This window comes from Macrobrachium rosenbergii, chromosome 22, assembly GCF_040412425.1.
Source record: "Macrobrachium rosenbergii isolate ZJJX-2024 chromosome 22, ASM4041242v1, whole genome shotgun sequence".
Classification (NCBI taxonomy): Eukaryota; Metazoa; Arthropoda; class Malacostraca; order Decapoda; family Palaemonidae; genus Macrobrachium; species Macrobrachium rosenbergii.
Genome location: NC_089762.1, coordinates 5564242 through 5585189, shown reverse-complemented (window position 1 = coordinate 5585189; position 20948 = coordinate 5564242). Strand labels below are relative to the sequence as shown.

Genomic DNA, 20948 nt, shown 5'->3' with positions numbered 1-20948 from the left:
AAATTGATGTTAGTTGTAGAAAGCTAGAAAATATTCAATTGCAAGCTGTAGTATAAGGTATTTGTTACTTGACAAGCTTTGTTACTTATGAGAAAGCCAGATCCTCGAAGTGTCTCTTAAGTTTAGGTGTCAATAATTAAGCTCTTCATTCTTTCTCCCCTGCAGTACAGGCTAGGAAGCATAAGGATGTTCATTTCTTTCTGTTTTTCATACTGACTGTTTCACGTTCTGTAACTGCTGAAGGGGACCTGATATATCACCATCCATACCGAACCAGCTTTTGGACTGCCCTATGATAGTTCAGTGACTGATACAGAGAACTGTCTGCCTGGAAACCAAGTTGTGCCAGCAGATGGAGGGATGTGCTTGCTACCACTTCCCTCTCAGTCACTTCCATCCCTAAATTGGGAGGAAGTTGCCCTACCTTCCAAAAACACTGTGGATAGGAGGAAATCACTGTGCATCTTTTAGCTCCTTCAGAGCAGTACAAGCAGCAGGTTGATTTGTTAAGGACCCTGAACTATATTATTTTAGATATATCATCCAAAAATCAAAACCAGAAGTGATTCTATAGCATATTGGGGATAACTTTGTAACTCTTTTGGGGATTTTATTTCATTTGCATAACCACTTATTCAGTTACCCTTGATGTATAATAAATACTGCATGGGTACTCATAACACTGGAAAAAAACAATAATTTGCAGTGTCATTTTAAATTTATCTAATTTTACCTTTACCGTCTACAAACTGTAAATGCGATGTTCTAAAACATAGAGACATAGAGCATTTCAGAACAAAGAAAAAGAGACAGAATAAAGAAGTTTTTAAAAACGAGGTTGAGAAAACTTCTAAAAATAGATCGGTGGAATTGGGGGAGAGAGAAATAGTATACTAATGTTCACACTTATATTCCTACGTTAACCCACGAACGGCGGCGCGTCGCTAAAATTGACACTTTATGTGCTACTAAAATGCGATCGTCGATTTCAGCAATGCTTTAATTTCAAATCACGCGGGCAAGAACAGGTGGTGTTGGAGGCGGGGTTTTATGATGTCATAATGGTAAGTAAACCATTCAGAACACTGATAAGAAACAGTATTGCCACAATGCCTCTATTATTTAAATGAGATGATAATACGCTTGCGCAACTTTTGGTCAGTTTCCGTGGTTTTTTTCTTTGCATGACGGCGGCCGTGAAATTTACTTTTTTATGTGATTTATTGATATAATTACATAATAATGGCGAATGAAAGAAGTGATAGTGATTGGTCACTTAGTGACAATGATTTTGACATAAGTCAGGGTTCTGAAAGTGATAGCGTAAGCGATGAATATGATGTTGAAAGTGATAGTGATACTGATATCGGTGATTATGATCATGCATCCGTCTGGACACGAGCCTACCTGCCGGAAGACATTAGTTCTGGCACGAAATTAGTTTTTACAGAAAGACATACAGGACCAATTAGTGTGCCTCCAAGAAATTCCCAGCCCATTCAATACCTTTATTTGTTCCTGACTGACAATGTCATTGATAATATTGTAAAACAAACAAACAAATATGCAGCTGACGTACTCGCAACCAAAACTGAATGGATTGCTTCTCACAAGCGCAGCCGATTTCGTCGCTGGAACCCTGTGACTGAGGACAAAATAAAAAAATATTTAGGATTGAATTTGTTGATGGGACTTATTCGTGTAAAGGATGAAAGAGAGTATTGGTCTACCTGTCGGGAAACCCGTATACAGTACCTTTTTTTCCAGAGACAATGTCACGCGATGATTTTCTCCTTATTAGTAGATTTTTCCATGTTAGTGACAGTTCAAAAGTAAAACCTCGAGGTGATCCAAACTTTGATCCATGGCATAAAATACGCCCATTTTTGGATTCTTGTAATGAATTATTCAAGAAACACTACAAGCCAAAGGAGACCGTGTCTATTGATGAAAGTATGATTGGCATGTGAAACAGATTTGCGTATATTCAGTATATGCCAAATAAACGCCACAGTAGGTACGGAATAAAGAAATTTGAGCTATGTGAAGCAGATACTGGTTATGTTTTTCATATTGACTTGTACTCAGACAGGGATTTCTATGCTTCCGGTTCAGAAAAGGGATTGTCTCATACAGTTGTTATGAGTATCATGGAAAAGAGTTGGCTCTTGAATAAAGGTTATCATTTGGTGACAGACAATTTTTATACAAAGGTGCCATTAGCCGAAGCATTGCTTGAGAACAAAACATCACTGACAGGCACTATTCGTATAAACTCGAAGGGACTGCCACAAATCTTGAAGAAAGAAAAATGAAAGTTGGAGAGCCTTTATATGTGAGAAAAGGTCAGCTTCGTGACGTGTGGGTTCAAAGAAAAAGCTACTGGAAGCCTGTGTATCTGCTGTCCTCCTATGCTCATGCAGAAAACATAACTTTGCAAAAAGACACGGGGAAGTGGTAAAGCCAAAAGTGATAAATGACTACAACATCGGTATGGGAGGAGTAGATCTCAGTGACAAAAAGCTATACCAGTATGCTGCGCAAAGACCATCAAGACTGCACTGGAAAAAAATCTTCTCCAACTTGCTGGATATCGCTGTTTTGGATGCATATATAATGTATCAGCAAAATACTGATAAGCTAGCAAAAAGAAGCGAATTCCTTCGATTGTTGCATGCTTGTGCTGCAACGAAGAAAGATTCTATCCTCTCATTCCAGCATCTCCATCTACTAGCCGCTCAATCTCAGGTGCGACATCTCCTGCTTCTGGTGGTAGCCGTCAATCAAGCCTTTCACCTGGTCGTCGTACCGTATCAGTGCTTGGTCCAGAGCATAAATATGCAAGATTGGATGGCACAAAACTGAGACTATGTGCAGTTTGCCCAAAGCGTTCAAAGCACTGGTGCCCAGGATGCAACGTTGGCATTCACGAAGGATGCTGGCACCAGCTGCAGCATTACTTCCGTGCCAAGGGGCGTCCAAAACGGAAGTCTGAAGATGAGTAGAGGATGAAAACATGTACATAGTGTATATATGTAAATAAGGTTAGTAAAAGTTCTATATACTTTCATTAGGGCACTTAGTAATAGAAATGTTGATAGTGCTGTAACAACTAATTGCAAGAGGACGATTCTCTTTGAAACTCGGTGAGATGGTTTCGTTAAATGTCTTAATACCTGTTGAGCTACTAGTTATATATGCCTGAATTTTTTCTCCAACTTCTAAGATAAATTTAGCTCTTGTTCATTCATGAAATGATGAAAAGCATGACCTGTATAAGTGTTTTGTCGACAGAAAGTTGAAAATGAAAAAAGATAAAAAAAAATTTCCTTTACATTTCACAATACTGTATATATATATGTTCTCTTTGCATAAAAAATATTTTTTTTATTGCCGTATAATCGCCATTTTCTGGCGATTCCAGTGGTATATAAAACATTACTATTCTTATGAAAATAATCTGATAAGGAAATTTCCGAAGAGAAAAAAAAAAAATTAGTGAAATAGGCGTCGCATTTTAGCAGCATACGCGCCGCCGCTCGTGGGTTAACCATTTATATATTTTTTTTAAGGGTAATGTATTAAGCAAACTTTTAAATGAAATAACAATAACTAATTTAATTTAAAAGTTAGTTTAATACTGAATTTCCATCTTTTGATATCTAATGTAAGAGTAATCTCTCTCTCTCTCTCTCTCTCTCTCTCTCGTCCATAGTTACCACTCACACATTTTTACAACTTATTATTTCTCTGTACGTCTTTACCTGTACAGTAGATAGTTTAAATTGATCTAATTTTACCTGTACCGTGTACAAAGTGTAAATGCGCTAGCATGGCAAATATGTTCTAAAATGTAGAGACAATAAGAGTTGTATTAGTCAAAATAAAAAAACACTGTTTGTTCATGAAAAAGCATTTCAGAACAAAGAGAAAGAGACGTAGAATGAAGTTATTGAAAAGAGGTTGAGAAGACTTCTAAGAATAGATCGGTCAGAAGGGGAGAGAGACAGAAATTCTCTTCCAACTCTCTATTTTTATGTCAACCATTTATTTCTTTTTTTTTTTTAAGGGTAATGTATTTAGCTAACTTTTAAATGAAGTTACAATAACTTTAATTTCAATTAAAAGTTAACTTTATAATTTAGGAGCATGATTAAGGTCATATTTAGTGTTTAAACTTAAGAAATAAGCATATTAGCATTTTTAGAGACCGTGCCAAATTTACGCAAAAATTCACCTTGCATGAGGGGTTCTGGAACCTAACTTCGTGTAAGTTTGGGGTATGACTGTATACACATTGTTCGCAGAAAATTCACCCATTCGCGGTATTTTTCACTGAGAAATATTCACTAATTACCTGTATTTTCATATCAATTTTATGACTAAATGCACTTTTTGTGATAAAACTATTAAAATACTCAGGTATAAGCATTTTTTTAGATATTTTTTTGTGTTTGAACTATCAAAATAGGCAGTTCTAAGTGTTTTTAGAGGGGTTTTAAGTATTCGTGGATTTTAGCTATTTGGAAGGGGGTTGTGGTACGCATCCCCTGCGAATACGGGGTGTTTACTGTATTTCTAAGGCTTCCAGCCAAAGCAGAGAGAAAGAGAATTACCACTGTGACTTATATTCAGTAAGACTGGCTGGGACAAAAGAAAGAGAGAGAGAGAGTTTATTTCTTTAATCTCTTTGACAACAACAAAATTTATATGTTTGTTTTTTTGTCTTCCAAAGATTTATTACTTTTGCTGCTCATTTTTAAAACACTATGAACACACACTCACACACACAGTATCTTTACCCGAGAGGGTGAGAGAGAGAGAGAGAGAGAGTGAGAGTTTATCTCTTTGACAACAAAAATGTTTATGTTTCTTTTTTGTCTTCCAAAGATGTACAGTGAACCCCCCGTATTCACGTTCTCAAGGTTCGCGGACTTACCCATTCGCGGGTTTTTCTATGGAACATATCTAAAAAAATGTTCGCGGGAAACTCGCACATTCGTGGGTTTTTCTATGGAACATATCTATAAAAATATTCGCGGGAAACTCCATATTCGCAGATGCAGATTTTTTTGTCTTTTTCATATAGCAATATTCTGCATTTTCATATTTATTGTATAATAACATTAAATAATCATGTAAATCAGTAATAATACTGTACTACAGTACTGTATATATAAAAGTACAGTAATAGAAATTAAATAATAATAATATGTAATACTACACTGGGTACCTTAGTAATAATAAATAATAAAGTTAAATCATAAGGATAGTAACTGGTGATGAATGTTGATTTCAGTATGCTGTAGATGATGATGATGATGATGATGAATTTGCTGTGCAGTACGATGAATGACGGGAGGCGCTGTCATGTTAAGGTATTTGAACATGGCAAGGAAGGTGGCTGCATGAGTATTTTACCTTGTTCATGCTCAATGCAGGGGACTGCAATTAATGTCATGCTGTAATGGGCTGCTACTTCTCCGTGACTCTTGACCTCTCTTAACAAAACAATCATGTCTACAGTACTTTCTTCTCATCAGTCATTACAGTAATTGTAGGCTATTGGCCAGAGGCCTTAGAAGAAGCAGAGCATTCAGAGGACATCTTAATGCACGATTTCAAAAAATATTTGTAGGCCATAGTACTGTACATGCAAAACACACAAACGTAAGATAGCAATAAAACGGGTTATATTGGGTCATTTGCTGATAATTTGCCGCTACGGTATACGTATGGTACTACTGGTTGCGCGTAAATATACTAACACTGATCTTCTGCGCATACAGTACGTACATTTTATAAAATGTTTTGTTGTAGGATGATTTTTAAATATTACATACAAAATGTGTTTTAGGATGATACATAGTACAGTACAGTACTACAGGTAGTACGTAGAGCATATCTAAAATACGTAAGACAACAGAAACACTGCAGGGTACATATGTTTACATCTACGGTACATAGCATTTTCATGTATGTACTAAGTATATATTAATGACTACTATAAGTAGATTTTGTAAGTTGAAAAACGATTTACTAATTTTCAAATATTACAGTACTGTAATACATTAACGTAAACACAGCAAAATTTCAATAACATATATTTGTTTTTCTTAAAAGTGCTTCACCTAAGCCACCTCTCTGCAGATATAAAGAACTCGCGATGCTGGACGCTGTGTACCCAGGACCAGTGATACTCGACACACTATTGGCTGTCATCTGCAAAGCAGCCAATCCAGAAACACCATTCATTTTCCTTGGCGCTCATTGGCTTTTCACTTGGCGCTGATTGGCTGAACATTCACAACCAACTCGCGAACACGGAATTCTGGGAGACCGCTCCACAGTATCCTCCTCAGTTGTGCGTACTGTAGTTCGCAGGATCTTCTTACCATGTGAAACCGTACGTCTGTCCGTTTGGATTTTTTATCTTTGTGCATCAGTGGTATTCGGCCTAAAATGCCTCCTAAAAAACGCCCTGCTCCTTCAAAGCCTTCTGGCAAAGAGTCTAAAAGAAAGAAGACTGTTATGAAACTTGAGGAGATGGTGAAACTTCTTGACATGTTAAAGGAGGGCAAAAGTTTTGCCACGGTTGGCCGCCATTTCAGTGTTAATGAGAGCACAGTGAGATATATCAAGAAGAAAGAGGCAGAGATACGCAAGTCTGTGAGTATGAGCTACTTCGGTAGTGCAAAGACAGATGCAACAGTGCGGGATAAAACAATCGTGAAAATGGAATCTACTCTGGCAATCTGGATAAAGGACTGCTGGAAGAAAAACGTGCCCCTCGACTCCAACATCATTTGTGAGAAAGCATGACAACTCTACCAGTAGTTATCAACTACTAAGGAAGGCGATGACTTAGTACAGGCAGAGGAAGGTGTTGAAGAAGGCGAATTAGAATTTTTAGGCTTTGATGAACCAGCAGAAGAAGAAGAAGAGGGGGAAGAGCCCCAAGCAGGACCATCATCAGCACCTCAAGGTTTCCAGGCCAGCAAGGGGTGGTTCCACCGATTTCAAAAGTGGTTCCACGTAAAGTCTGTTACTGTGCATGGGGAATCAGCATCTGCAGACATTGAAGCAGCCGTGAAATATCCGGAGGCCTTCATGAAGATCATCGAGGAGAAGAGCTACCATCCAGAACAGGTGTTCAATATGGATGAGACTGGCCTGTTCTGGAAGAAGATGCCTTCCCGGACATACCTTATGAAGGACGAAGCTAAAGCCTCCAGATTCAAGGCCCAGAAGGATAGGGTTACCCTCATCATGTGAGGGAATGCAGCTGGTTTCATGCTTAAACCAGGCCTCATTTACAAGGCTGCAAACCCCAGGGCCCTCAAGAATAAGAACAAGGCATTGCTTCCTGTGTTCAGGATGCATAACCCTAAGGTCTGGATCACCAGAGTCCTCACAGAGTACTGGTTCCATCAGAGCTTCATCCCTCAAGTTAGGCAATACCTGAATGACTTGCCCATGGAGTTCAAGGTGTTGCTTATTATGGATAATGCTGGTGGCCACCCTCTCGATCTTTCTTACAAGGGAGTCCAGTTTGATTTCCTCCCTCCCAACACCACCTCTCTCCTCCAGCCTATGGACCAGGGCGTGATCCGTGCCTTCAAGGCACTCTATACCGGGAACTCCCTCCAGCACCTTGTAAATGCAATGGACAGTGACAGTGAATTTATGCTAAAAGAATATTGGCGTAAATTCACGATTGCCACATGTCTGAGCATCATCAGCCGATCACTGAATGACATGAAGAAGGAGACTGTGAATGCATGCTGGAACAAGTTGTGGCTGGAGTGTGTTCATGATTACAGGGGGCTTCTCTCCTGAAGAAATTCAACATTTGGCCATTAATAAGGCTGTCCAGTTGGCAAGGATTCTAGGTGGGGAAGGCTTTGAGGACATCACCGAGGATGAAATCAGCACCCTTATCAATGCTCACTTTGACCCCCTGACGGACCAGGATTTGGAAGAGCTGATGAAGTCTGCCAGTGAGGAAGAAGATACGCCAGGTTCAGGGGAGGAGCAGGAGGAAGAGGAGGGTGGCCTGACTTTGGAACGTCTGTCCCACATTAAGAGAATGATTAAGGATACGTCTGCGCGTTACGAATTCATGCATCATTTTGTGATAATATTTTTTCTGTGTTGCTTTGATCATTTTACAATTTGTTATATACCAAAATCATCGCAATTTAGTGTACAATACAAAGAAAAAAAATAACATTAGCTTTAACTGTTTTGCTCACAGCGCGATTTGTATACAATTATATATGAAATTATTTTTTGCGCTGTCATATATTTCAATATTTATATATGATAATGATATTTTTTTTCATTTCTGATGGTTGCATACTAAACTTCAGGCAATGTCAAAAAAAGGCCAAAAATGAACTCTTAATTTCAAAAACTAAGCATGCTGTGATTTAAAAAAAAACTTTTTTCCGCTTGGCACTAACTCCCGAACGCCGCCGGCATACGGCAGACACTTTCGTAAATAGAGGCTCGGCGTTTAAGGGTTAAGATTATTACATATGTAAATCATACGGGCACTCACCAGCTATGAATGTTGAATCAAGATGATGATGATGAATTAGCTGTGCAGTGCGATGAATGACGATGAAGACATGACTGCACAGGAGGGGCCTTCGTCCGTTTGATGAACATGGTGATAGGCAGCTGCTGTCGCTGCTTTTTCATGGTGGTGAGGCTTTCTGAGCTACAAAGGGCAATTGAGCATCCTATATGTTCAACTGCCCTTGGCCAGATCCTTCACTTGAAGGGCATTGATCTCCCTTCCTTGGAGTTCTACATGCTGATGAGAAGCTTTAAACAGTCTTGACTTCCCTTACAAGAGTCATTGGAAAGGGATCTGAAGCCCAAGACTGTGTTTCTGCTTGTCCTGGCATTAGCAAGAGAGATGGTGAACTACATGGCCTTTGATGCTAGCACTTAAGGAGATGTGGACCCGTTATGCTTGAGTTTGTCACAGAATTCGTAGCAAAGACTGAATTCGTCAGTCCCTGACACCAGATTCAAGTCCTTTTTGATCCCCTCTGTAGAGGAGTATGTTGCTAGTGATTGGGACAGGTCACTACTGTGTCCAGTTAGAGTACTGTAGCACTATCTTAAGAAGACTGGACGTCTCAGGCCCGAGTGTCGACGACTCTTCGTTGGTATGAGCTCTACTAAGAAAGAAGTGTCCAAAAACACAATTTCTTTCTGGATTCATGAGACAATCCGAGTAGGAGCTCACAAGGTTAGGGACATTGGTATGTCCCTCGCACTCCAGTTGAACCTGTCAGTTCTACAGGTATTAAGGACAGGAATGTGGTCTCTACAAACCACATTCATATCCTGCCTTCGGGATGTTGCCCACAGGCCCTAGGACATGTTATTTACTTGGGTCCTGTGGTGGCTGCTCAGCAAGTTGTGTGGCGCACCAGGGTCCCCTAGGGGACAGATGGCGTCTCGCCTAAGGTGTATGGTGGCAAAGAGAGAATGTGATTGAGTGACTGGCCTCCTCCTTTTACCTTTCCTCTCTTGCAGAAGAGAGGCAAGTGGCCAACCATCACATGCTGGTCAGGCGTGTCATGCAGGTGAGCCTACATAACTGAGTACAATACCCTGTCTGTACTCTAGAATAGATTATTAGGTGCAAGTCCTCCCCATCTCTCTAGTAAGGGGTGAGAGGGCTGACAATAAAACAACCTGTTGGTCATATTTCTGGATCGGGGTCCCGTGTCACCCGGTGAAATAGTCCATTCAGCACTTATTTCTAGGTAATTCCGTTGCTAGATACCAGAGAAAGCTAAATGAAATGCTGGAGTTACTACCCCCAGAGCGAGCTCCACTAGATGGAGTCGTGTATGGAAAAGGGTGAACTACAAAAAACACGGAACCTTATCCTATAGAGATTCCCAATGTCAAAAGTCCCAACGAGAGGTGCCGATACAAGCCCATGCACTACTCGCGGACTGTATACAAGGCAACACTAGCCGCATTCCATTTTAGCACGTTTATTCGTTCACACGTAATTTTTTGTGATCCTTATTTTGTGCTCTATTTTGGATTTTTATGGCATCCTCATTGAGTTCTTCTTCTATTGCTTGAGTACCAGTGTTTTGTTGTTTTTAGGCGATTGAGGCTTCTTATTTTCCTTTAGTTTAATAATTAAAGGGATTTATACGCCCGTCTCGATCTCCTCTCATGTCGTCTCTTGACCTCTCTTGGTCTTGGGTCGGCATGTTTGTTTTGTGTTTTTATTTGTATCCCTTTTATTTGGGATATTTTACCTTTAATGATCCCTAACTTTAGTGGGTTTGATTAATTTTTGTTTGTTCTGTACCCATTTACTACGAGAAGTGCTGTTTAGCGTTTAGGCTCACGAGCTACCCCCTCGGGCCCATTAAGCTTTATCATGGCTTCATTACGAGATTGATTTTTATTATGGAAGTGATGTTTAGCGTTTAGGCTCGAGCTACCCACGAGCCCATTCGCCTTTATCATGGCTTCATTCACGGGAGTGATGTTTAGCGTTTAGGCTACTGAGCTACCCCCCTCGGGCCCATTCGCTTTTATCGTGGCTTCATTACGAGAAGTGTTGTTGAGCGTTTAGGCTCTGAGCTTCCCCTCGAGCCCATTAAGCTTATTATCATGGCCTCATTATGCTTTATTTTTGTCACTCACTTCTCTTAGCCTTTGGGGATCTTATTTTCATTGGTACTGTTACGGTTTTTACTTTGTTTTTATAATTTTGTTTATTTTGTGAATTTTGTGTTCCCTTCCTGGTCAAGTGCTGTCTTGCTGTTTAGGCTACGTGGTTCCCCCTCGGGCCTATTAAGCTTCTATTTTGGCTTTATTTTGCCTTGTTTTAGACTCACTTCTCTAAGTGTATGGGAACATGATTTTCATTGTTACATTTAATTTTTGACCTTGTGCTTGGATGCTTTTGAATTTTGTTAATATTGGGATACTTTCATTTAACTGGAGGTCGGTCATGTCCCTTCACGTCCATGTTGTGTTGGGCCTGCCTATCCTCCTACATGTACCTTATAGACAATTTTTGTTTTATTATGATTTTTTTTGAGTTATTGGTTAGCCTTTACCCCTCTCCTAGGCTTCCTTCCTTTACATCGCCTCAGTTAGGTTAGCCTAGGGGTTGGCTGTAACACTTTTTCCCTTCGGGGAAAAATTCGTTAAGGAGGGGACGATCTCGATCTGTACGTATGAGTTTCATGTCGGTGATCTCGTTCTGTACATGTGTGTTTTATGTCTGGTGCTTCCCTTTGTTTGGTTTTGGCTTGGATATATTGCCTACGTCCACCCTCTCCCTGTTTCGGCTTTTCACTTAGGCTAATGTTCCTAATAAGTTAAGCTGGAATAGCGAGGGTTTACCTGCGTAGCCTATCCTAGTTCAATCCTTCTTTGGGTTGCTTACCAATGGTGACTGGGAGTGCTCTCCCCACTCCTGTTCACACTTCTTTTACCGACTATATATATGTTATTTGTGGTTTCGAGAGTCCCCTTCTCTCCCTTTTATCCTTTGCTCTCTCTCCCCTTGGTTTGTTTTCAAAGTTTGTTAACTTTCCAAGGTTTGAGAGCAATTATCCTTATTTTATGTTGTAGCCTACATCCCCTCCCTCTGCATTGATTGATTGTCCCTCGGTGTGTCTGAGTTGGCACTCCACCTGGACCTGGAGGTGACCAGGAGTGCTCTCCCCACTCCCGTTCACACTCCTTTTATCTTTCATTGCTCTCCTGGCCGTAGAGGTTTTGCCCTTCCTCTCTTTTCTCTCGCTCTTGTCGTGCAACACAGCTTACATAGCGAGGGGATCTATGAGAATCTCTGGGCGCCCGGGAGTGCTGTCCCACCCTGGTCGCTGCTTTGGGTTACCAACCTCCTGGCCTATCCTTCCCCCTTCCTTTTCGTCGACTATTTCCCTTCGTGGTGCTTCCTACATGTTCGCACCTCACTGTTGGGATCTCATACGAGGCCAGTTAGCGTTCTCCACCTAACTGTCTTCTGCTTTGTTTACTTTCGGCGTTCCCCCTCCTCTTTGCTACTACCTGTTCGGTGTTTCGTTATCTTGTTGGGCGCTCTCCTTGCTTACTACTACGGCGGTTTTAGTGTTTAGCGGTCGGCGTTTATTCCCCACCGCTATCACTTCCGTTCAGGATATCCCCCTCCGGGGTTTTTCCTCTCTTGGCTCAGAGTGCGCCCACTTCGAACAGTTCATAACCTTCCCACATTTTATTCAAACATGATCGCTTGAATGTTCCGTTGACTCTGTTTTTATGTCTATGAGTTTTGTCCTGTTAGCCCGGTTTTCTCTCGGTTTTCTCCGGGTTTTCCTGGTCTGACTAGGCTATGGCTGCTGCGGTACTCTGCTCCGGCATCCGTTCCAGCATGCCCTTTTCTCATACGTTTTCGGCTGGTTTGTCAAGTGCAGGAATGCTCCGCTATCCTGCAACAAACCAGCGATCCGAAGTCTATAGCTCCCATTCGGTGCGCAGTCTGTTTTGGACTTATAGTTTGGCACGGAAGGTTATGAAATGCGCTATGCTCTCCTCGAGCAGACTTCTTGATGAACCCGTAGGTTTTATATATACCTGTCGGTTTCGTCTCCGCCAAACTCCGCCTCATGTGACTTATTCTTGACTCGGAAGGTTGTAAAAAGTGCGCTATGCTCTCTCCGAGCAGGCTACTCGATGAATCTGTAGGTTTTATTTACACCAGTCGGTTTTATCGCCGCCAAACGCCGCCTCCTTTTGCTTATTATTAGTCGTTTGGCACCCGGCAGATTGCGTTATGCGCTATGCTCTCGAGCAGGCTACCTGATGAATCCGTAGGTTTCATATATACCTGTCGGTTTTACCTCCGTCAAGCTCCGCCTCATGTGGCTTATTAATAGTCGCTCTTTCGATAGATCGGTGGTTTTCACATATCGCCTCGATTTCACTCCATAAACTCCGTCTCGGGCGGGATTCTCGTTAATTCGGTAGGTTTCATATAAACCTATCGGTTCTCCGCCTCTTGTGGCTTATTAATAGTTAATCTTTCGGTGTTTGGGCTCTCTCCGGGCGAGATTCTCGGTGGATCGGTAGGTTTCATATCGCCTATCAATTTCCTCCGCCAAACTCCGTTTCGGGGCGAGATTCTCGGTAAATTGGTAGGTTTCATATACACCTATCGGTTTTCCTTCGCCAAACTCCGTCTTATATAACTTATTAATAGTTGTTCCTCCGGTGTCTGGGGTCCTTTTTTTCCCCCCTCCTGGAGGCGGCCGCCAAGTCTCGTAACTCTTAAGCTTCAAGTTAATTGTTTACGGAGAGTTTTCTGAAGACATTGCGGCCTTCTGTCTCGTTCTCGGACCTGTGAACATCGTCCCGGAGCGATAAGTGGGTGCGGGAATAATTGAGGCAAACCTTTTCCGCTTAGCTCGGAATTAGGTGAGGCAAACTTTTCCTTTAGGGGATTCGTTACCTTCTCATCCCTTTTCGACGGTTTCTGGTCTACCGTCCTAAGGTAAAAAAAAAAAAAAAAAAAAAAAAAAAAAAAAGCCTTTTTAAACCAAAGAAGACCCGCTCCGGGGCCCCTCAGGACGTCTCGGATCTCTAATCCGGTGCCATCTGAGTTTGGCCTCGTCTTCTGGAAAGGGACACGGCCCAAGCAAAGCAAGGCGGTTACCCCCTTCTTCCTTTGTTGAAAACTTTTTTACTGGGTCTCCTTATAAGGGAGCTCGATTTGAGGGTCATTGACAACCTATTAAACTAACTATCTACCTCATGGTCCATGCCTTCCCTTTCCCAGGAGCTTAAATCCCAAGTGATTAATCTCAAGACTCATTGTCAATGGATCACCTGTTAAGTCCTGCTCCGTTCGAATTCTATCGTTCGGACATCTCCACCTCTTTTTCCCCTCCAGTCTGGGGAATCTTGGTGCCTTCCTTTATGCTTCCCAGCATGAAGGCACCCTCCTGTCGGGGTGTGGGCACGGAGGTTGGTGGAAGGGCATTTCTTCCCTTCGGTCTGGTATCCTCTTATCCGGGTTTTACCAGACTGTCAGAACGAGCATGGCATCTGTCTGGCAGGATCCATAAGTGAGCCCTCAGCTAGGGCTGGACACATCGTCTCCTGAGAACTCTAGCGGGTGGCAGGCGGAGAATCCCAAGTTCACGCCAGCTGTGGGGTCTTACCGTGCTCTCTTTGAGAGCCCTGTTTCTACCCCTTGTGCTCCAGAATGTAGCCCCTCTTATCAACAGGCTTGTTTTAAAAATGTATCGCTGAGGCATTTCCGGGAGACAGATATCACAGATGCATTCACAGTGAATCTTCTAACCCGGCTACGCTTCTAATTTATTCAGCGTACAGCTCCTAAGCTTCAGTCAATTTTCGGAAGCTGAAACAGGTGTAAGTCAGGCTTGCCCGTTCCGCCTTGAGCTGAAAAATCTTATGAACAGTTTCACCTGGAGAATTAATCTTTTCCCCAGGTGGGGCGTTATTCGACCCGTCTGGGGCTACTATTGTTACCCAGAGCCTCCGTTCTCATGGGTGTCTACCCTCTGAGCAGAAGCGGTCTGATCTTGCCGGGACCTGCCCCAAGTCCGGCAAGAAGTTCATGTAGTTCAAGAGCCCCCTGCTCAGGCGGTGGTGCAGGCTCTTCAGGTCTCTGCCCTAGACAGCCGTCAGCTCTCACTCCCAGCCTCCACCTCGATGTGTGCGGGTTCAGCCAACACATCAGCCCCTTTGTAACACCCCGTGTGTCTCTGCCTCCCCACGTGCCCGCGGAGTTTTCTTTGCTTCATACGAAAACCTAAGGAAAGAATTTTCACTAGACATTTGGCCAGAGGCTCTGACCCTCGGGGTTATCATAGGAGCAGGGATGCATCCTACTCCTCTCCGAGAAATGGGAAGGCATTAAGCTTCACGGGGAAGCAATCAAGCCTCCTCCCTGTAGTATTTCTCATATGGGTGGGAGGCTGTACCATTTTCGGGGCCACTGGAACTTCAGTTCCTGGGCCCAGAGTATAGTTATCAGGGCCGGGGTGGGGCTGGACTGTTGTCCCCCAATCAGGTTCAGTCAGCCTCCGGCCAGAGTTCTGGGGTCTTTGTGAATGGCCTGTCAGGATTTTTCAGTCTGCCAAGGAAGTTCCCTTCCACTGGAAAATTTTCGGGCGTGTCCCGTTTGTTTTCCTTATTCATGCGGCAAGTCTCGGTTGCTTACAGTCTTGTGGGTTCGGATCCTACTGCGCCGTGGAGCCGTAACCACCTCTATAGACCTTTCCGACGCTTCCTTTCACATCTTGGTTGCAGAAAGGCCCTATCCCTTCTTGGGATTCAGACTCGGGGAGCAGGCGTACCCCTTCAGGTTCATGCCCTCCTCAATGCGGCTCCAGAGTCTTTGCCAGTTTGAACAATACCGTAGTTCAACAGCTCCGGTATTAGGAGGCTATGCTAGCTACATATCTAGTTGCCTGGCTCATTTGGGCACCCAGCGTCGGGAATTGCCTGAGGCGCGGTCATTATAATCGGTTTCTAGAGTCTTTGGGCTTCTAAGTAACCAGGAAGGAATCCACCTGATTCAGGAGGGTAGCCTTCCGTGGTTATGAATCCAGTGGAAGTGGAAAGAGATAGCAAGGACATCCTATCATTTCATCATCTCAAGCATACCTCTCCCCGTGCCCAAGAAAAGGTCCTGGGTTTTCTCAGTTTGCTTCAGTGATGGTTCTCCTTCTGAAGTCAAAGCTGGAGTTTATGACCGGGGTATGGTGGAGTCAGGGACGTGTCTCCTTGATTCCTCCTGCTTGAATAGTGGCCTCCGGCCTTGCACAACTGTCAAGTGCTTACCGAAGTGAGTTCCTCTCCAGCTTTCCCCTCCGGCCTCAGTATTCCACACCGTCACCTCTCTGGGCGGGTGAGGTGGATGTTTTTGGCCCAATGAAGTACATGGTACTTAGTCGGTCACGTTCGGCAGTTCCATATCAACGCTTTGGAGGCGGTGACAGTCTTCCTGTCCTTGGAAACTTCTTCCCCCAAGAGGTTTCCTTTTAGGCTGGTTCTGAACAAAACAGCAATACTGCGCTGCGTAAACAAGTGGTTTTGGACTCGAATTGCTTCGTTCAGGTTATGGTTCATTCTTCTTCATAACCAACAGACGCAGGTGCTTCTGTCTACCACCCTTCTCGTAGGGGTCCAAAAGGTCACTGCTTTTTCCCTATCCAGGGCCTCCCCTGGTGTCGGAATAGTCCTTAGGCGGAGCGTCATTCAGGTAGCCTTGTGACCTTTTCCTGGGCCTGGAAGTAGGTCTGTTTGCAACCCAATTCAGCCACAACTATCAAGCTGTCCCGTCTGGTATAAACTCAGCCTCGTCAGCCCCTCAAACTCTGATGTCCTGGCTTTGTGGTCTTTGTGAATCTTACAGTTTAGGAGGAAACTGATATTGGTCCTGTTATTACTGTTTTCCTGAAATCAGTTAAGGGATCCTACTCTACTGCAGTATGGCTCTGCAGTTAAGTAACTAGCACTCTTCACATAGTTTTTGAAGCTACAGTACTGATGCGGCCGCATTGGCCTCGAGAAAGTGTTTTGTTGGAACCAGACTCACAGGCTCTTAACTTTCATCCCTAAGGTCTGTGTTCGTCTAAGAACAGTACTCCGTCCACATTCGGTTTCCTGGTCTTTGAGTAATGTATCGGAGTTAGCTTCGGTAACCAACAATCATCTTGTTCTTACCTTTCCTTGTTAAGGAAGTCCCAAAAATTTTTAATCAGCTTAGCTTCTAGTGTTAGTTTTCCTGTACTGTCTGCCCTGTCTGGCGGAACCAATCAGTTTGGTTTCCCCTCATCAGGGTAGTGTTGTGAATTCCTCACCTAACTTTCTATCCTCAATTGAAGGTCCTCATTTTCGGTGGTCACCTTGGAAAGTACTCCCCTTTTACAAGGTCTGTTTTTGTGTCCAGTTTTCTCCTTTCAGGCTTTTTAGACAGGCCCTCGCAATTTTGTCAGGTCCTCTCCTTTAAAAAAGGGGGTTACTGTCATTGGGTCTGCTATTAGGCAGGAAGTATTTTCTTAATACAAGCCTATGCAGGTGCTATTCTAAGCTCATGATCTTAGACGGTGACCACTTACATTATTTTCATTACATGAACTTAGAGGACCTTACTAATGTTCAGGGTAGAATTCTTCTAGTTTTCAACGTTTCTATTTAAGTCTTTAATAGCATAAGAATATGTTTATTTCTCTGTTACTATTTCACCGGGTGACACGGGACCCGATCCAGAAAAAGGATTTTGACAAAGGAAAAATCTATTTCTGGAGAGGGGCCCCGATGTCACCGGTGACCCACCCTGTTTTCATTCTCTAACTCCCTTGATAAACTTCATTCTAGTGAGGTGGGTGCTAACATGGAATGCGGCTAGTGTTGCCTTGTATACAGTCCATGAGTAGTGCATGGGCTTGTATCGGCACCTCTCTCGTTGGGACTTTTGACATTGGGAATCTCTATAGGATAAGGTTCCGTGTTTTTGTAGTTCACCCTTTTCCATACACGACTCCATCTAGTGGAGCTCACTCTGGGGTAGTAACTCCAGCATTTCATTTAGCTTTCTCTGGTATCTAGCAACGGAATTACCTAGAAATAAGTGCTGAATGGACTATTTCACCGGGTGACACGGGCCCCTCTCCAGAAATAGATTTTTCCTTTGTCAAAATCCTTTAAGCCTCTTATTGTCTCTGACACTATGGTTTCATCCAAGCCTTTTTTGAATTGATGACAAACTCATTAATTTGAAAGGCCCAGAAGTCTGACAGTTGAACATCCCATATGTTCAACAGATCGGAGGCATGGGACTCCTTCCTCTGCTCTTTGAGACCAGGAAGAGAGACCCAGGAGAGCAGAACTACCAGTCAGTTCAGAGATTTACTCAGAATCCACCCACCAAGAGCAACTCTTCTTATGTAATGACCAAAAGTTTTTATTTGTGTAGGAACAAACTACAAATTTTTTAAGTAATTTGTATTTTTCCTAACATACAAACCTGAAGGTCTTTACATTTATGGCCCACCTCAGCCACCCCTCATTCTGATACATGGGCTGAAAGGCAAAGTGAGTGCGTACCAACAAGTGGGCTAAGCTTCTACCCCTACCGTTGGTCGTTAACTACCTTGTTTAAAAGTTAAACAGCCATTCCCAGCTCACTCTGCAAGTAATATCCGTATGAAAAGACTTTCAGGTTTGTATGTTAGGAAAAATACAAATTACTTTAAAAATTTGTAGTATTTTCTGTAGGTTTGGTTTACTGTACTTACTTTTGCAGAATACTGCACTATCCCACCATTCTTGTCAGTGTGGTATTCAGCCACATGATTCATAGAAACAATACCAATTTTCATATTAAATCTGGTTTTATGAATGTAAGGTAAGTACAGTACAGTATAGAAATGACCAATTTTAAGATGAAAATTGGTATTTTATTCTTTTGTATATATTAGGTTCATAAACAAATTAGCTATATTGTCACTCAAATATCAAAATAGTGTCATTCAGGTAATGTAAAAGTGAAAAGAGGAGCCCTTCCAGTGGGTGATATCTTTGAATGAAAATTTTTAACAAATTTTACAGTATATTTTGATGTCAAAGAAAGGTTTTGATTTTATCGACAGGCTCTTTTTGATGCGGGTATTAATCCGAATACTAAAGTGAAGGATTTGAGTGAGGAACTCGTTTCTCATCTGGTGAAGATGAATCGAGATTTTACCAGCATATTCTACAAGGTGGGAACTTATAATAATATTTAGTTATATGTTTGAGTAAATGTATAAAATTCCTTATTGCAGTCATTGATTAAATATAGCATTTCTTATTTCAGAAATTGATTGAGTAAATGTAGCATATCTAGTTTTAAAAAATGATAGGTTTTGGGCTATAAAGTTTTCCTTTCAGTTAATTGTAGCATGAAAGTGATTTGGAATTTATTTTTGCCTTTTGCTAATTCCTTTTCATAAAAGATCTTGCTGTTTATAATAGTTAATTCTGATTATGATATGCTGTATAACAAAAACATAATTTGTTAACACATGTAGACATTTATTTTATGTAATTTTAAGCACCTGGAAAGCTGGGTCAAAATACATGTAGTTTGTGTATGAAATTACTTGTTATGCATATCAAGCAAAATAATATTTGGGTGAAAGAGGGCAAACAGCCAGTGGTAATTAATAGGGAGACCCTTCCCTTGAAAAGGGAAGGGTAGAGCATAACCTCTGGCATCATACGTAACGGCTAAAACGGAAAGAAAAGTGTCGTCCGAGTTAATGCAACTCTTATCCTCTGTAATCATATTTAGAATAGCTAACTGGTCTGGTTTTCTTGTTCTCTCACTTATAGAGGTAAGATTTTACTAATGCATTCAATTTAACCAATTCAACGTGTTACATTGTGGTGGTCCCAACAAAAAAATTTGAATTAATTAAAAACCTATTTAGAAAATGTGCAAATTCTTGGCAGAAGTAAATCAGTCGAATGCCTCACTGGCACCTCGCCTTTTTAATTAATTATGAATGCATATGAACTGTAGAATAGAAATACTGCTTAAAAATATTTTTATTGTAATAATTGTACTTTCATTTATTATTTATGCCAAATGGCAAGTCATACATCATGTAATAAATTCTTGTTCTGTTACAGTGTCGAAAAGAAGGGAAAAATTTGCGGAAACATATGAGGGTATATGAAAAGGAGAACTGCCCTGAGTGTGGGGGAAAGCTAACCAGGTGCAAGATTGGGGAGTATGAGAGGCTAACATTCTTTTGTCGCTTTTGTCAAGTAAATTCCATAAAGACTCACAAAAAGTTAGCAGTGCGGAACTCGCTTCTAGGATGGGTGCAGGCCAGTAAAATACAGGTACTGTATAAGTAAAGGATTATATAAGTAAAAGATTATAGTGTCTTTTTATATACTTTTATATTTCATAAACTTTCATAACAGTATATATCAACAATTTAGTTCTTAGTCTGTAAGTTTTATAAACTAAATTAAATTTTAAGTTGTAAATGTGAGATATGCTTGTATATTTGATTAATATATGTCTGAAGGACTTACATCCATTCACAAAAGCAACCATATTTAGACGTTTTCAATTCAGAAACAGTTTACATCATTCAGTCACAAAGGCAAACAATTTTTGAGTGGAGTAACTGCCAAATTGCTCAACTCATTCACTCATTGGTAGCTTTTCAAGCCTCCTTAAAGTTTATTGCTGCTTCCACCAAACTCTAGGACTGTGTCAGTAATGGTCATAGGAGTTTCTAAGCCAACAGCATCTGGCATTCATTGTTGGTCACCCATCCAGATAACCAAACTCAACATATCAGAAGTGCTGTTAAAGATTCCTGATGGGAATTCAAAACAGCTCTGAACACTGAGTTGGATGTTATTGCCGAGACTTTTAAGAGAGACTAGAAAGTCTTCAAAAGCTACCAGTGTAGGGAGTAATCCCAGTTCAGAAGAAAACAAGTAAAAGATAATATAAAAAAATTAGTACAAATAAATAAATGAAATACTGTAGATAAATGTTGTGGGAGAAAGCTTAAAAAAAAACCAAGGACAGAGAGAAATTAGGTTTGTTGTTTAGATCCTCTAGAGTCAGAAGACTTACAGAGGTACAATCCCTGTTTTCATAGTTTCTACTGGTTCTAGTATTGTGGCTAGTTCAAACTATAACCTACGAAGCTGGGAGGATCAGTGGCACCAATAATTGCCCCTGATATCAGTACTGATAATCCTTAGCATGATGCCTCAATGTGTGTCCTTTCACCAGATGGCAATGGTACTTTTTCCTAATATGGAATGGCGCTTGGTCCCTCCTTTGTAGGCTGTTAGTTAGTGTCAAAGGAGACAGTTAGCCTCCCTGCTGATAGGGCAACAAGAGACACTGAGGTAAC

At 41.7% G+C, this 20948-nt stretch overlaps 1 protein-coding gene across 2 annotated transcripts in view; it reads left to right on the top strand.

Moving 5' to 3' along the window:
• Positions 1-20948, top strand: part of LOC136850563 (endonuclease 8-like 3) — a 134712-nt gene that overhangs the window by 78613 nt on the left and 35151 nt on the right. For both annotated transcript variants that reach the window (XM_067124188.1, XM_067124189.1), the window contains 2 exons: positions 18669-18779; positions 19693-19908. In XM_067124188.1, coding sequence (XP_066980289.1) covers positions 18669-18779; positions 19693-19908 — 327 coding nt within the window. The remainder of the gene's footprint in view (positions 1-18668; positions 18780-19692; positions 19909-20948) is intronic.